We start from the raw sequence: 18,237 nt of genomic DNA on the forward strand, positions 1-18,237 counted from the left end.
CAATGAGGAAGTGAAAAGAGGAATGTCTGCAGGTAAATGATGCTTATTATGAAAAAAAACAATTTTCCTTTACAACCCCTTTAAGAGAAGGTTGAGGGGTCTTTCCCCCTTTTTTTCCCCTCCAGCAAGGTGTTATGAAATATCAATTATTGCTATGAAGGGATCATTAAGAGATCTCTAAGGGAATGTTGGGGGGATTTTTTTTTTATTTTTTTTTTTGGGAAGTTGCATTTGAGATAACAACACTGGTAGAATGATTTAATGTGAAATATGGCACTATAAATGACACGTGGTAATACATCATCTGAAAATGTCCGATGATTCATAAAGGGAGGTGAGGGGTGGGGGGGGGGTGGGATATAAATGTATTTTTTTTGGGGGGGGATGAAACACAGGGGGAATAAGTAATAAATGATAATAGCACTAGAATAATGGTATGTGTGATAAGACATTATGAAATGACACATGGTAATAGAATACATGAAGTAAGGGAAGAGGGTAGTTGACATGTAAATATGAGGAGTTGCATAGTTACATAGTTAGTCAGGTTGAAAAAAGACACTAGTCCATCCAGTTCAACCACAAAAAATAAACAAACAAAATAAAAAACACAGTACAATCCCATACACCCAACTCCATACCCACAGTTGATCCAGAAGAAGGCAAACAAAACCAGCAGAGCATGATCCAATTTGCTACAGCAGGGGAAAAAATTCCTTCCTGATCCCCCGAGAGGCAATCGGATTTACCCTGGATCAACTCTTAGCAGTGTTAGTGGAGGTGGAAAGTGGGATGTGTTTTTTATTTTTTTTGGGGGGGGGGGGGGGGGAGACACCCTATATAAAATATTGGAACAATAGATGGTGGATAAAGAGGGAGGGAGAGGAGAAGGAAAGGGGGGCTATATGGAAATATACTCATCTTCAGTAAACTGGGGAGGCCAGAAATGTAGGAAAAAGAGGGCAAAAATGGGTAAGATAGGTTGTACACAAGATATATAGTAGGGAGCCCGCCACACAATGGAATGGAAGAGTGTTTGATTTTCTTTTGGTAGTTTTTGGGATCAGGGGATATGTTGGGTATTGGTTATGGAATAGATACCATGATCAGTGGAATAAGGGATAATCAAAGTGCCTCTACACTCTCGTCCAGGTATGGATGGGAATTTAGAGTAAAGGAGGAGGTGGAGAGGGATATGGTGGGAGGGCAGGAGGGAAGAAAGGATGTTGTAAGAATGATGTGTGTAAATGTCCAGAGGTGTAGTTCAGGATCTCATAAAATTTGCCCTCCCCCCTCACAAACTGCAAGGCATAGGAAATACTGGTATAGGTAAAAGATACAATGTCAGGTAAAAATAGTAGCTATTCAGTAATATCATGGAATGTCAGAGGATTAAATTCCAAATTCAAACGAGCCCTGATGTTTCAGTAAGAAAAAAAATATTGCGCTTGTTACAGTGAAAAAAAGAAAAGCAGCGATCAAAAAGTGTTATACCACACAAACAAATATGCAAAAAAGGGGAAGAGATCGCGCTAAATAAGTGATATATAAACAAAAAGTGACATAAAGTTCAAATTAATAATAAGTCCCGCCACAAAGGCAAGTAAATCTTTGGTTAAGTGGAAGGGTGCGATGGGGTCATCTCTATAAATTACTAGATGAGAGGTAATTGGGCTAAGTGATCTAGTGAAGGTTGTACCTATGGCATCAGGCCGGCTGGTTTTTCCCCCTACTGTGTTTTTTTTTTTTCCCCTTTTTTGTTTGTATAACATGTTTAAAGTGCCTACAGTTGGAGCACCAGATGTACGGAAAGATCGCATAAGAACTACTGCTGTGTTAATGTATTACTCCTCGGCTTTATGTTTGAATAGCTTTGCCCCAGGTGTGGCACAGCTTTCTTTAGGTCATTTAATTGCGATGTACATGTATGTTATTTTGTACTGCTACTGTTTTTCTTTTTTTCAAAATAAAAACTTTACTGATTTAAAAAAAACAAAGGCAAGTAAATAAATTCTCCCAGGTGATGAACTCAATCCACAAGGAAAAGTGCTGGACAGAAAGATCCTCCACCAACTAAATAAAAGCCTCTTACCAAATATAATTGATCTCCGGTTTAAGAGAGATCAAACAGCGCATAAGAGGCATAGATGGATAATATCCCATAGACAGCAATAGACAGCAACAGCGATGAAATCCTGGTAACTTTGTCTTTGCAGATGCATCTCTCGATAGGTCATCCAGGGGTATAAGAAACAAAGAGACCTCACATAGCGTAATTCCGTCTTGGTTTAATATCAGTAAAGGTAAAATTACACTTACATGGCATAGTAGGTAAACAAATAAAATATGAGCCGGCCCGCTCAAATACACAGCCTGTATCAGGTAGACAATACGCGGTGACGTCAGAACAACAAAATCTCAAGAATCAAAGATTAATAAGATCTAAAAATACATTAATATAAAAACCGTGACATTAAACACAGAAAACATTATAAATCTAAAATAGAACCATTAAGTTCTTGACACATATAAAAACTCGCACAGGCAGTCATGATGGAAAGAAACTAGTCATATCACATAGACAAACAAACCATTCCTAGCCATCAACTATCTACATCTTGAACGTACCCCGCAAGGTACGCACCAAGGTAATCAGGCCTCCAATATAATATAAATAATTAATCTATAATCATAAAGGTAATTATTATCTAAAATGAATAAATGCCCCATAAGGACGGCACCATACTGGCAAGGCATCAATCATCACATAAAAACGGTAAACCAATACCAAAAAAAAGGGTAGTATACATGCTCCAATGCCCATGCGGGCTCCAGTATGTGGGTAGGACCAAGCGCCCCTTGCAGGTTCGGTTAAACGAGCATATTAACAATATACGTTTAGGCTATACTAAACATTCTGTCTCGAAGCACTATTTAACGGCGCATAACAGGAACCCTAAAAATACTATCTTTCTTGGGATAGATAAGTATAGCCCCCATTGGAGAGGCAGCCACCTTGTAAGATCTATCTCTAAGTTGGAAATGTCCTGGGTTCACAAACTAAAATGTTATACTCCCTTTGGCCTAAATATAGAGGTGGATGTTAACTGTTTTTTTGCGAATGCCTAATTCAGGATATATGTTGGGTTTAATATTATACATCCATGTATCCTATGTAAATTTTTTTTGTTTATTCCTTATTTAATTTTTTTGTTTATTCCTTATGATAATGTTTCCAACTGCTGAATTTCCGAATGCCCTTGGTGCGTCGTCATGTGGCCATTTGTATGATTATCGCTTGCATTGTTATGCTTTCTAGCCAATTTGAAAGTTGTGGACACTGGCGGAATGTAGGCTCGATGTGGTGTCTAGTGGGTTAAATCACTGCCATGGGCGGGTTGATATGATTCCCTATATGCTTACCATTCACCTGAGTCTTACTGATTGGATACCTGATTAGCACGGCTAAGCCCTCATGGGAAAGTTTAATATACATATATAATTTTTATTCAATGAATGATCTGTTTTTAATATGAATTTAAATTTAATTTGTGCTGGCTAACAGTGGGTGTTCCCTTATTGGGCCACTGTAATGAAATAGCCTTTTATAATTTTCCATTTTTATCTCTGTTCTTTTTTTTGGTATTGGTTTACCGTTTTTATGTGATGATTGATGCCTTGCCATATGGTGCCGTCCTTATGGGGCATTTATTAATTTTAGATAATAATTACCTTTATGATTATAGATTAATTATTTATATTATATTGGAGGCCTGATTACCTTGGTGCGTACCTTGCGGGGTACGTTCAAGATGCAGATAGTTGATGGCTAGGAATGGTTTGTTTGTCTATGTGATATGACTAGTTTCTTTCCATCATGACTGCCTGTGCAAGTTTTTATATGTGTCAAGAACTTAATGGTTCTATTTTAGATTTATAATGTTTTCTGTGTTTAATGTCACGGTTTTTATATTAATGTATTTTTAGATCTTATTAATCTTTGATTCTTGAGATTTTGTTATTCAACATTTATATTATTGCGGGTATGGCGATTGGCTTAGAGTCAGTGTAAATTACCTCCATCCGCTTTTGAGTACTTGTGAACTTGTTGGGTATTCGGATGTAGTTGCCCTTACTTGGCGCTGGTTTTGCTCTGACTAAGGTCAGGCTTTCCCTTATTCAAGATGTCCGACGGACCTTCGAATGCTTCACCACATCGAGGCTACATCCGATGTCTATTGTATTTATGCGGTGATTCAGAGCGCCGCCTGTATCCCGTGACCAAGTCCTATCGTGACGAAACGTTGGGAGGCGGCGTTCTGACGTCACCGCGTATTGTCTACCTGATACAGGCTGTGTATCGAGCGGGCCGGCTCATATTTTATTCGTTTACCTACTATGCCATGTAAGTGTAATTTTACCTTTACTGATATTAAACCAAGACGGAATTACGCTATGTGAGGTCCTATCGAGAGATGCATCTGTAAAGACAAAGTTACCAGGATTTCATCGCTGTTGCTGTCTATTGCTGTCTATGGGATATTATCCATCTATGCCTCTTATGCGCTGTTTGATCTCTCTTAAAACGGAGATCAATTATATTTGGTAAGAGGCTTTTATTTAGTTGGTGGAGGATCTTTCTGTCCAGCACTTTTCCTTGTGGATTGAGTTCATCACCTGGGAGAATTGATTTACTTGCCTTTGTGGCGGGACTTATTATTCATTTGAACCTGATGTTTCAGTACATAAAAAAATATAATCCCCATTTGATTATACTTCAGGAGACACATCTGATAGGAAAAAAATTAACAACACTAAAAAAGCCTGGATACAAAAAGAATATCTTTTCAATTGGTTTTTATTAGGTTTTTTCAAAAGGAACATATCATAGGCAAGACATCAAAAAGAGGACAACACAGGTCCACAAAAGACAGTCAACTAGTAACAATATATTGTATGACATCCAAGATGAAGTTACCACATGTTGTAAAGGAAAATTCAGGGTCGGAGACCGCGCGTCCTACTACACAATGTGGAGCCACGGTCCCCTACAAAGGGAGAAGCTAGTAACCTGGAGCATGTTAGGTAGATCAATCAACTATTGTTGTAATAAGACATGTTTCTTTTAGTGCTTATTCAGAGCGATAGACCACTACCTGCAGGCCGGACCCAAGTGGGCGGGCCCACAAGCAGAGGCCGGAATCACTATGCGTAAACCTATATCATTCTTAACATTATGACATGGATTATAGAACTCATTAAAGTAATTAAAGCGTAATAAAAAAAAAAGGGGAAAATAAAATAATAATAATTAACACATAAAACATAAAACATAAAACGTCTGTACCAAATGATCCCCTATTGGTTGTCATTAGACAGTTGAGAGGAGTGTCTTAATCAGGAAATTTAGAAGTCCAAGGTAGCCATTGTTCATGGAAAGAGCGGGAATTGCCAGACTGAATGGAAAAGTATTTTTCATATGAGTGTTGTGTAGATACTCTCTGTATTACCTTGATTAGCTTTTAGAATATGTATCACTACGCTTCTTAATGAGACCGGAATGGGAGTAATCGAAATATTCATTAAAGCTAGAGGAGGTGTTGGATGTACAATAATACCTGTGACATATGACATTAACTTAAATACATCGTTCCAATATGTGCGAATGCGTTCACAGTCCCATAGTATATGGAAGATATTACCTTTGGTTCCGCATTTCCTCCAGCAGAGGCAAGTTTCGGAAGGGAAGATCAATGACAGTCTAACTGGCGTAAGGTAGGACCTATGAAGAATTTTCAGCATGTTATCCCAATGGTTGGTACAGTGGGTATATCTGTACGTCAGTTTGATCGCCTTCGTCCATACATCAAGTGGGAATGTGTGGCCCCAGTCTTTTTCCCAGTTGGTCATGTGTGACGTCTTAGTGAGTTTTTTGCTATGTTGTAAAAGGGCATAGAACCAAGATAGTCCCCTAGGTTTGTCATAGGATGTGCAAAGATATGACCAGATATCTATAGGGAGTTCAAAAGCTAAATTCGAATGTGAATATTGGAAGTGTTTCAGTCTAGTGAAAGAGTACATATGTGTGGGTGGATGTCTATTCAATACCCCTTGAACGGTTGTCAGTCCGTCCTGTCTCCATGAGGAAGTTGTTAGGTCAGGTATCAGGTGTTCAATGATTGCAAGGTCGGTAATTCTGCGTTTATTTTTGGTCGTGGGGTCTATGTAGGGTTGTATGCTCCCCCATACTGTGAGTGTAGTCTCAATAGAGGGCAAAACAGTTTGTGGTAACGGTAGGTTCGTCAATTTAGCTAATAGTAGTGCCGGAAGGTCCCTTCCTCTGACAATTGCCTTTTCTATTTTAACCCAAAGTTTGGAGGGAACTGGTTCAAACCACGCCTTCATTTGGTCTAGGATTGCGGCTCTATAGTAATTCCGTAGAGTAGGGAACCCTATACCTCCTTCCCATTTATGTCTTTGAATTGTGGCAAACGTCACTCTAGGCATCTTACCCTGCCATATGAACCTCCTGAACAACTTTTCAACTTGTGAAAAAAAGGCCTCAGGAATCACCACAGGGATGGTCCTAAAATAGTAAATAATTTTGGGGAGAAGTGTCATCTTCAGTGCTGCTATTCTGCCTAGCCATGACATTTCAAATGTTGTGATGTGTTCTAGGTCCGTTTTGATAGTTGTGAGAAGTGAATTAAAATTCATCTTATACGTTTGTTTAGAGGGATGGATCAATTTAATACCCAGGTATGTGAGGGAGTTAGTCATCCATTGGAATGGGAATCTTCCTTTGAGATATGTTACCATTGACTTAGAGAGGTTAATGGGTAGGATACAGGACTTAGTGATATTCAATTTATAATAGGATACTGCACCAAACTTCTGTAATATTTCTTGTGCTTTTGCCAAGGAAGAAGCCGGATTCGTCACTGTCAAGACTACATCGTCTGCAAAGAGACCTATTTTATGGATGTCTCCCGCTACCCTAATCCCTGATATGTCTAGGTTGGATCTGATAGTCTCGGCCAGGGGTTCCATCATCAGGGTGAAGATTATAGGGGACAACGGGCATCCTTGACGAGTGCCGTTTGTAATATGGAATAAATCGGAGATGGCACCGGACGAGAAGACCCTAGCCGAGGGGCATGTGTATAGCGCAGAAATTGCTGATAGGATGGTGCCTTGCAGACCAAATCTTTGTAGGGTAGCACTGAGATAGCCCCAGTGCACCCTATCAAAAGCTTTTTCTGCGTCTAGGGCTAAAAAAGCTGCTGGTGTCTTCCTGTTTTCCAATAGGCTGATCAGATTAAATAGCCTCCTAGTGCCATCTGGGGCTTGACGCCCCTTAACAAATCCCACTTGATCCGACTTTACTAAATAAGGAGTGATAGTGGCCAACCTATTCGCTATAATCTTCGCATAGACCTTAAGGTCTGTGTTAAGGAGAGATATAGGTCTAAAATTCTGTGGAGTATCGGGCTTCTTCCCTGGTTTAGGCAATGTTACAATAGTTGCTTGTAGCATTTCTTCAGGAAATATAGAGGAGGAGGCAACACTGTTAAACAAGGTGCATAAGGACGGAGCAAGAATCGGAGAGAAGACCTTATAGTACTCTGACGAGAAACCGTCTGTACCAGGAGATTTATTATTAGGAAGGGCATGTATGGTGTCTGTGACTTCTGTAAGGGTGATCGGGGCATTGAGTGTAGTTAAGTGCTCGGCAGTTAATGAGGGTAAAGAGATTGCATTGAGAAATGAGTTCATGTTTAATTCGGTAGGTTGCGTGGTGAGTGGGTCTAGTTGGAGATTATAAAGATCTCTATAGTATTTCATAAATGCGTTGGCTATATGTGTCGGGTGATTAACTATTTCATTAGAATGTGGATCTCTAATGTAGGGTAATTTGGTCTGTTGTTGCCGTTTAGTTATGTATCTTGCCAAAACTTTCCCTGCTTTATTGCCGTGGGCATAGTATGTCGCCTTAGACCTTCGTAGGTACGTTTGGTGAGTGGCAATTAGCAATATGCGAAGGTTGTGTCTACAAAGGAATATACAAAAAGAATATCATGCCACTTACTCATCCTATGCCAGAGGGGTATCAGTCCTAGTTAGTAAAACGTTTCCTGGGAAGGTAGAGGAAGCCTATACAGGCCCACAAGGGAAATATGTGATTCTCCGATATATGATTGGACAGCAAAAGTGTATTTTAGTGGCAATATATATTCCACCTCCATTCTCTGTCGGAACCCTAAATGAGATAATGGAAAGAATTTTCCAATTTCTTCCAGCAAAATTAATGCTCATTGGGGATTTCAATTCGGTATTATCTTCTAAGATGGACAGACCGGGACCTCCCAAGTATCAGTCTGCTGATCTATATAATTGGGCACAAGTGACAGGGGTGACAGAGATATGGAGATGGAGAAATACAGAAAAAAGAATATACTCCTGCTATTCTACAACTTATAAAACAGCGTCCAAGATAGATCTAGCCTTTGTAGATTCAACAATGTTAACAGATATTATAGATGCTATATACCTACCGAGTGGCCTTTCGGACCATGCTCCCCTGTTGGTGTCAATACGTATCCCTACCGCCAGAAATGCAGCATTGTGGAGGTTATCTCCACAATGGGTGGTATATCCAAAGATAGCAGAAAAGATTGTAACTATAATAAACGAATATTGGGAAAACAATGAGGGATCATCCTCAGTGGATATGGTCTGGGACGCGTTCAAGGCATATCTACGAGGGCAATATATTTAAAATATTGCAGCAGTAAATAAAAAACAAAAGGCTAAGGCACAGGAGTTACAAAGACGGGTAGAGATTAGCAAGGAAAAATATAACCAAGACTCAAGTAACTTTCATTTTGATTCAATGATGTTTACACAACGAGAATTACATATGGAGGAAATAACAAGGGTGGAATTACAAAGAAAGAGACAAAATATCTTTGAGCAAGGTGAAAAAAGTGGGAGATTCTTGGCGAGATTGGTGCAGCAAGAATATCAGGCTACAACCATAGCAGAAATAGAAACATCAGAAGGAAAGAGTGTAAAGGAACCTGAACAGATCTTGAAGGCTTTTGGGGAATATTATAGCCTCTTCTCTCCCCCCCCCCCGAAATCCGCCCGGGGGACATGTCGGAACTGTTGGACCGGGTTGCCCTAGGATGGCTGTCGGATAGGGAGAGAGAGGCATTGATGGATCCAATAATGAGCAAAGAAATAAGTAAGGTCATAAAAAACATTTCCAGGAGAAAAAGCACCAGGCACAGATGGAAGCCCTGTTGAATTCTACCAAAAATATGAAGCCCTTTTGGCTCCAAAATTGGCAGAGGTATATACAAATGGGTTAACGAAAGGGATATTGCCAGATTCAATGAGACAGGCACATAAAACACTAATATACAAAAAAGGAAAGGATCCAAAAATATGCTCGTCATATAGACCGATAGTATTTTGAAATCTATGTTCAATAGTGCTAACTAAAATACTAACTTTAAGACTACAGCCATTACTAAAGACCATTATAGATTTAGATCAGACAGGGTTTATGCCACAAAGAAGGACAGATGTAAACCTACGTAGACTATTTACAAATATATATCATAATTGTGAAGGAACAAGAATGGTAGCCTCCCTAGATATAGAGAAGGCCTTCGATACGATCGAATGGCCTTTTCTATGGGAAGTACTTAAAAGAATGGGGTTTCCAGTAATATTTATTAAATGGGTACAAATAATATACAGAAAACCTATGTCAGCGGTTAAATTTGGGGGAAAATTGTCATCATTTTTTCAGCTGTACAGAGGCACAAGACAGGGCTGCCCTCTCTCTCCGGCACTTTTTGCAATAGCAATAGAGCCAGTGGCAGAGGCTCTAAGGACCCCACAAGACATCCAGGGACTCCGAATAGGGGGGCTGGAGGAGAGGATAGCCCTGTATGCTGACGATATGCTGTTATTTCTAAAGGACGCAGGTCCATCATTGAAGGGAGCCCTAGAGCTACTGAACGTCTTCTCAGGTTTTACAGGACTTAAAGTGAATTGGGATAAATCACTGTTATTTGCTATCGATCAAGATGCGCAGGATGCAGCGACCCCAAATCTTCCACTGAGATGGGTAACAGAGTTTAAATATCTAGGTATAATAATATCATGCCAGGCTGAGGAATTCAAAAAGTTAAATTTAGACCTAGTTCTGCAGGAATATAAGAAAAAAAATAAAGATATGGGAAACGCTTCCTTTGTCTCTTTTGGGACGTATACATTTTATAAAAAAATGAAGATTCTTCCCAGGTTGCTATATCTGTTTAGAAACTCATCACAATGGCTACCAAAAAGCTTTTTCATACAGCTACATGGTGTTTTATCCTCATTCATATGGCAAAATAAAATAGCCAGAATAAAATTAAAAACACTTATGCGTCCAGTAGAACAGGGGGGGTTAGCATTTCCAGATTTACATAAATATTATCTTGCAACTTAGCTGGTGACAATAAGGAGATGGTTGAATCCAGAGGGATATGATCCCGCTACAATGGTAGAGGCGGCAGTGGTCCAGTCTTTGGAGGCACTGCAGGCATTACCATTTTGTGGGCTAAAATGTAGGCGGGATTTAACTTCATCAATGATAACAATAAAGGTTTGGATAGTAGGTATAGCAAGAGAGAGTAATCTAAAAACAGATATCCCGAATTGGCACATTTAACTTATATTCAGGACCCTAGAGCATGGACAAAATTTGAAGTAAAAAGAATATCACAAGTAATATATGAGGGAAAAATATCCTCATTTGCAGATATGAGAGAAAAATGGAATGTGCCAGAGAATTATTTTTTTAGACATATGCAGTTGGTCCATGCCCTGGCAGCCCAATTTCCTGATGGAATCCTGCAGCTAATAGAAACAGGCTTAGAACAACTAGTGAGAAAGAGAAAGGAAAAAGGGTCGATCTCAACTTTGTACACCCACTTAGTAAAATCAGAGGCATCAGATATGAATAAATTATGTGAGTGTTGGTTGAGAGATGTCCCAAAGCTGTCATCAGAAAACTGGGGGGAGATATACAAATTTCCATTTCAGATTTTAGTCTCACTCCGAGACAAATTAATTCAATTTAAAATAACACATAGGAGTTATTATACACCATATAAATTGTTTAAAATATTTCCATCAAATCCTCAAAACTGTTGGAGATGCGCAGGCACTTCAGGGAACTTTATACATATATTCTGGACCTGTCCGAAGATTAGGTGGTTTTGGAGAGAGGTCCTGAGAGTAATTAATGAAGTGACGCTAGTCCAACTTGACCTGGAGGCAGGAACCTGCCTGTTAGGACTTGTAAAGGAAATTATGGCCTCTATAGAAAGAAGAATACAGGTGGGTTTGTTGCTTTTCTACGCAAGAAAGGCTAAAAAAAATGGTGGCGCAATGGAAAAATCTGACAAACAATAATTTGTCATTGTATAAAGAGACATACTATAATAGAGGAAATGGGGAAAAGTATAAAAAAATATGGGCAAATTGGACAGAGAATGCGACAACGGCTTCAGGGTAGTGGGATGGAACTACAGTAATGGAATAAAGGGATAAAAAAGAGGTTAAATGGGAATAGGATGTAATGGAATGTTTGTATTAATGTGATTTTAATAAGTAGATAAATGAAAATGTGAAATGAATATTTGTATATGAGAAAAGAAAAAATTAATAAAGAGATAAAAAAAAAAAAAAAAGATCCACGGACCACCTTTGTGAAGGAGGTAGCGATCCCTCGTTTGGATGATTCATTCCTGGGGCTTCTGGATCCTGTGTTTAACCCACGGACGGAGACCATACCTCTTTAAGGCTGTTTATACTTGTCACTCTGGTAAGAGGCTTTCCATGTGGTGGTGGTTCTCAGGGATGTTATAACGTTCGCTGTGGTGCTGTTCGTCTCAGATGTTGACACCAACAAGATTTATTACTTATTGGGACATTTTGCACATGATTGATTTATATGTTTATTTATGTTGCCATTTATCTAGCATGAGTGCTAGTTGATTAGTGTTGGCGCAGTTTTTTCCTCTTTTGTATTTTAGTTGAGTTATACATAATTCATCATCACATCTTCCACCTGATCATGCCCTGTTTTTTTCCCCTGCCTCTAAATGTCTCTGCATGTTAACCTACGTGTCCAAGCACACGTAGGCTTTTTGTGGAGTTTAGAGGCAGGAAAAAAAACACAGCCAGTGCGCCCAGGAGCAGCAAAGTTTTGGCAGGAAAAATGCTTGACGTTCTTAAATGCATTACCTGAGTTTACAAGCATCAAATGTTTTTTCTGTCAAAACACTGCTGCCAGAAGGAAAGTAGTCTAGGAGAGTTGTCCAGTGTGTATAAGGCCTCAAAGCGGAGTTCCAACCACAATAAGCATTTTTTAAATGTATGTCCTTTCATCCTGCGTTTTTATAATATAAATCTGGTCACTTACTATTTTACAATCCGCCACCGATCCGCATAGATATTCAAAAAAGATAGTTTATAAAACTATGTCCACACCGTTGTCATTTTGCTTGTGGGCATTGTGAAGCCTACAAGCACTTACTTCCTGGAAGTCTTGGATGGGGAGTGATAATTGGACAGCGCACTGCATCCTGGGAAATTATGACACACATTTCCCAGGAGCATTAGAGGGAGATGATGTCAGAATCCTAGGTGATTTCAAAGGCAGATTTCGTGGGACCACATAGCAACAGGCATTTCCAGATGAGTAAAAAAAACATATATATATATATATTTTTTTTACGTTTTTAGGTCTAATGAGCACAATAATGAAAAAAAAAGTTTTGGGATGGAAACTCCACTTTAACCACTTACCCCCCGGACCATATTGCTGCCCAAAGACCAGAGTACTTTTTGCGATTCGGGACTGCGTCGCTTTAACAGACAATTGCGCGGTCGTGCGACGTGGCTCCCAAACAAAATTGGCGTCCTTTTTTTCCCACAAATAGAGCTTTCTTTTGGTGGTATTTGATCACCTCTGCGTTTTTTTTTTTTTGCGCTATAAACAAAAATAGAACGACAATTTTGAAAAAAATGAATATTTTTTACTTTTTGCTGTAATAAATATCCCCCAAAAATATATAAAAAAACATTTTTTTTCCTCAGTTTAGGCCGATACGTATTCTTCTACATATTTTTCGTAAAAAAAATCGCAATAAGCGTTTATTGATTGGTTTGCGCAAAAGTTATAGCGTTTACAAAATAGGGGGTATTTTTATGGCATTTTTATTAATATTTTTTTTACTAGTAATGGCGGCGATCGGCGATTTTTTTTTCGGTATTGCGACATTATGGCGGACACTTCGGACATTTTTGACACATTTTTGGGACCATTGGCATTTTTATAGCGATCAGTGCTATAAAAATGCATTAGATTACTATAAAAATGCCACTGGCAGTGAAGGGGTTAACACTAGGGGGCGGGGAAGGGGTTAAGTATGCCTGGGTGTGTTCTTACTGTGGGGGGGGGGGTGGCCTCACTTGGGGAAACACTGATTTTCTGTTCATACATTGTATGAACAGAAAATCAGCATTTCCCCTGCTGACAGGAACGAGAGCTGTGTGTTTACACACACAGCTCCCGTTCCCCGCTCTGTACCGAGCGATCGCGTGTGCCCGGCGGCGATCGCGCCCGCCGGGCACACGCACGGGAGTCGGGGGCGAGCGGGGGGCGCGCGCGCGCGCCTCCGGCGGCGCGCGTGCGCCCCTAGTGGCGGCTAAAGGGTAGGACGTCCATTTACGTGGTCTCGCCTAGGAGAGCCACCTTGTGGACGTAAAATGACGGTGCGGCGACGGCAAGTAGTTAAGTATGCCCAACTTCTTTGCACATTGTGACACATCTACTTACTCCTACAGTGCCACCCTCCACCAATGACAAGTTCAGGGTCCTGTTTCTGCCTTTTCCGGTGCAATGCTCAAATTTGCGATTGGTCAGTCACTGATGATGTAACATGCACACAGGTATTACATTGTCCTCAGCATCCGGCTCTATTTTCAGCATACCAGAATGTACACCAAATAGAAAAAAAAATAGCTGGGAGCCAGGGAAAAAGCTTCTGAGCAAAAGACACTTTCATCTCTCTTCTGCCCAAAACTTCTCTCTCTAAGACCCCTTTCATACTGAAGACTGTCCCACGCTAGCGGTAAAGTGACGCTAGTTTTTGCAGCGCTTTACCGCCACTGTGTGGGCGCTTTTAACCTCCAACAAGGGGTTAAAGGAGCCCAAAAAGCACTGCTGCCGCAATGCTTTGCAGCCACTTCGGCAGCGCTGCCCATTGATTCCAATGGCAGGGGCGGTTTAGGAGTGGTGTATACACCGCTCCCGCACCACCCAAAGATGCTGCTTGCAGGAATTTTTTTTTTTAGATCCTGTAGGCTTGAGAGGCACTTTGCAGGTGCTATTATTAGCACTAAAATGCCTGAAAAGGAAGAGATTTTTTCTTTTTGCAGAGTTTTGGTAACATTTTAAAGTATATTTTGGTTTTAACAAAAATACCTGGGGTAGGTAATTGAGTGGTCCCTCACCGCTATTTAACACACACAAGAATGCGATTTCTACAAGTTTTATTTCAATAAATCTTTTCATGTGTTTTCAGATGCAACATGGTCTGTGCCAGTGGTGACTGTTGGAGGAGAGGTCAAGTTATCCATCTCCTATAAAAACGACCAGTTGTTTATTATGGTGATGCATATTCGGGGTCTGGTAAATATTTAGTTTTTGGTATTCTTTTAGATCCACAAACCTTATAAAAGGCAAAGGTATTCAGGAAAAAATTATATGCTACAGTTTTATGAACCTGAGTAGGGCATTTTTTTAAATGCTACCATTTTTTTGTGCTTTCAGTTTTACTTCTAATTTAAATTTCCATGCTCTGCATATGTTACAAGCTAAAAAGCAAATTAGCACATCTTTTCAAACAGCTTTAAATGGTTTTATCAGTGCTATAATTATATTACATTTAAAAAAAAAAGTGCAGCACTCCCCTCATAGAAAACTACACAGTAAATGCCTGATCGGATCAAGTGTATGCAAATCAATATTTACTTATATACATATATTCAATTTATATGAAGAACTTCCAAATGTGAAGGGTGCTTATGAACCCTGTGTAAACAAATGCATGTATGTATACTTAAAAAGTGTTGTATACACATAATGTGTTTTGTGCTATCTGATCCTTAAAGGATACTCTCACCTTAGGGAACATGTTATATGTTCCACCCATGTTTAGACTGGAACATGTAACATGTTTTTGCCCTTGCGACCCACTGTCACAATTTGAAAAGAGCTCTGCTCAAACAGAGTTCTGTGAATGAATAGACTACAAGTACTAACAGCCTTTGTGGCTGCTGGATTGTAGGTCTCAATGAACTATGAGTGCACTGATGTGCATCCTAGTAGTTGATTTATTATTTTCGGACTAAAGTAACTGCTTGCCTGGAAAGGTGAGCAATTAGTGGTCGATTGTCCTAAATTGAATACGGCACCTCATCCCTTAAATTGGTTAAAGAGAGAATGGGAGGTGGTGGGATTATGGCGGTGCCACAAAGAGAAACCAAGTTTCAAATACACTTAGAGTACAAAAAATAAATAATTTTATTAAATTACAAGAGAATATTTAAAGTCTATTCAATCACATGAACAGTACAAGATGAACATGGAAGCAAGATGTCATATATGCAAATAAATGGTCAGGTCCTCCCAACTAGTTTCGCCAAACCCTTGGCTTCATCAGGGGATTATGACGTGACCAGCTCAGTAAGTAGCTCTAAAGGAACAGAAAATAAATAAAAAGGTATTTTCAATATTTAATGCAAACAAAATTCAAATAATGCATACAATATGGCTAGGATAGGTGGCCACGCCAAAGAAGCCATGGTTCAAAATAGATCCCAGAGAAGCATACCCCCCAGAGAGAGTCCCTTAGTTGGTGCAATTGCATCAACACCCACAATGGGATAAATAGATGTCAAACCTACCCACTGTCCCCACCGGGATCATTCAGGGAAAGGCAGGCCCCGTAGGGCATCGAGTCAAATCCAAAAAGCCCAAATTGTGGCTGTAGCGGGCGATAGAAAAGGGACCACATTAAAGTAAAGAACCCCAAAGGGGAGAATAGAGCAAGAAAATCTGTTTGTTAATAACATCATGTTAAGTAATAGCGACTCAAAAAATATACCTTATAAAGTAGAGATTAAAAGAAAAGGCAGGGGCGCTGTATTGGTTTGAATGTAGCTTATCTAAATGAAAATAAAAGAATAACAATAAATGGGTAGTTGAAAAATTTTTGATTTTTTAAACGTAGGAGCAAAAAAAAAACTATTATAGGGATCAGGCATATATATCCCAATCTCATAATTTATGATATAGAAAATTACATGTGTAAATGATGATGAAATATTTACTAAGAAAGCTCAAGATGATGGCGCTATAGAGCTGTTCAGCAGTGAAAAGGTAATATATCCAAGTCTAAAAGGAAAAGGATAATGAAAATTTTTTTTTTTAAAACAAGGGACTAAGAAGATTCCAAAAGGGTAAGCTAAATATAACAAAGGGACAAACAAAATAAACGCAGCATATTACCAAAGAGACAGAGCCAGTACAGCAGCAGCGCCCCAGGTAAACAGCAAAGCTGCTAGTGTGGTCAGGGTTTTTATAGCCCTCCACCCGGCCGGGGGCTGACGTTGCCACGCCAGGAGTGGACCAATGACGTCAGCCGCGCATGTGCACAGAGCATCTCCAGTGCCTATGATGCCCATAATGCAAAGCGGCCGTGCGGTCACGTCATCCCTGCGGGACGTATAGCAATCCACTTGGACCACAGCAGAAATGGGCTGTCACCCTACAATTGAGGGTGAAAGAATGTTCAGAAAGGGCATAGGAAATTATTAGTGCGGACGGCGGCGGACATAAAGCGGGCCAAATGTAAACACTTAACCCTTGGGTGTCTATACAGCCACAGGCTAAGAGGTCCGACAGTAAACCCGGGGCCAGCATCCCTAAATTAATACCCGAAGGAAACAGAATCAAAGGGTGAAAAAAGAAAGGGGGGTCAAAGGGGAATAAACAGATCGAGATCGGTAGATGAACCAATGTCTATTTCCCAAGGGCCAGACAGAAATCCCAGTAGGCTAATAGGCACAGCCAGGTATCCGAGCCATAATAAAAGTAATGCAAATTATTTGAACATGATATAAAGAACACATATTGGTAACACAGCAATACACAATATAAACAATTGTATCAGTCAACAAAAATTGTACATTTTTCTGAATACAATTACAATATTATACAGTCAAATTAATCGCATCAGAATTGTATTAGCCTACATAGAGGCTGATCAGTAGCCTGCCTGAATATCATGTGCCCCTAGATGTTATAAGAGGGGGTCTTTTGGAACCAGAGAATAGTCAATTACCGACATTAAGGAGAAGGGACAGAATGGAACATGCAGGGGAGTAAAAGCGAATGGCCAAATCACAAATCACACCAGAGTGGACTGGAGACATATACTTAGATGCCGTAAAATAAAATTGTCTCGTAAGATTTCCTATAAAAAGGATTTAAAACGAATGTATTAATTTAAACCTGGAAATTTGATGGCATTCAGAGTATGTATCCACCTAGTTTCCAGCTGTAAAAGACTCTTATCAATACCTCCACCCCGGATATGTGTTGGTACATGCTCCAAGGCAGCAAAGCTGATAGTTACAATCAAAATCATGTAGGCATCCCACATGTCTATTTAAAGCAATTGTCATCAAACGTTTATATAAAGGATTAACATGACCCCTAATATGCTTAAAAAAGGGCCTTTTGGTTTTGCCTACATAGAAGCAGCCACACTGGCAACTGGCCAGGTAAACTATGGCCACAGTTTTACACGTAATCCGATATTTTAATTTATGAGTCTTGCCATTAGGCAGGGCAGTCTCCTGACTATTGCAGATGAAAGAACCGATGTCACAATGTCCACAGGATAAGGTTCCCGTAGACATCTGACTGCCTTTACGTACATGATGGCTAGTGACTAAACGGTCCCTTAGTGAGGGTGCCCGTCTAGTTTCCGGATAGGGTTTGATGTATTTGTTAATGGTATTGTCAGCCATAAGTAGGGGCCAAAATTTCTTTAAAATCCCTCGCATTTGTACATGTTGTTTAGAAAATTGTGTTATAAT

At 39.7% G+C, this 18,237-nt stretch overlaps 1 protein-coding gene across 1 annotated transcript in view; it reads left to right on the forward strand.

Moving 5' to 3' along the window:
• The window catches only part of PIK3C2B (phosphatidylinositol-4-phosphate 3-kinase catalytic subunit type 2 beta), a 1,746,470-nt gene that overhangs the window by 1,662,863 nt on the left and 65,370 nt on the right, over positions 1 to 18,237 (forward strand). Inside the window, 1 exon segment of the mRNA XM_040339537.1 lies at positions 14,655 to 14,761. Coding sequence (XP_040195471.1) covers positions 14,655 to 14,761 — 107 coding nt within the window.

This window comes from Rana temporaria, chromosome 2, assembly GCF_905171775.1.
Source record: "Rana temporaria chromosome 2, aRanTem1.1, whole genome shotgun sequence".
Taxonomy (NCBI): domain Eukaryota; kingdom Metazoa; phylum Chordata; class Amphibia; order Anura; family Ranidae; genus Rana; species Rana temporaria.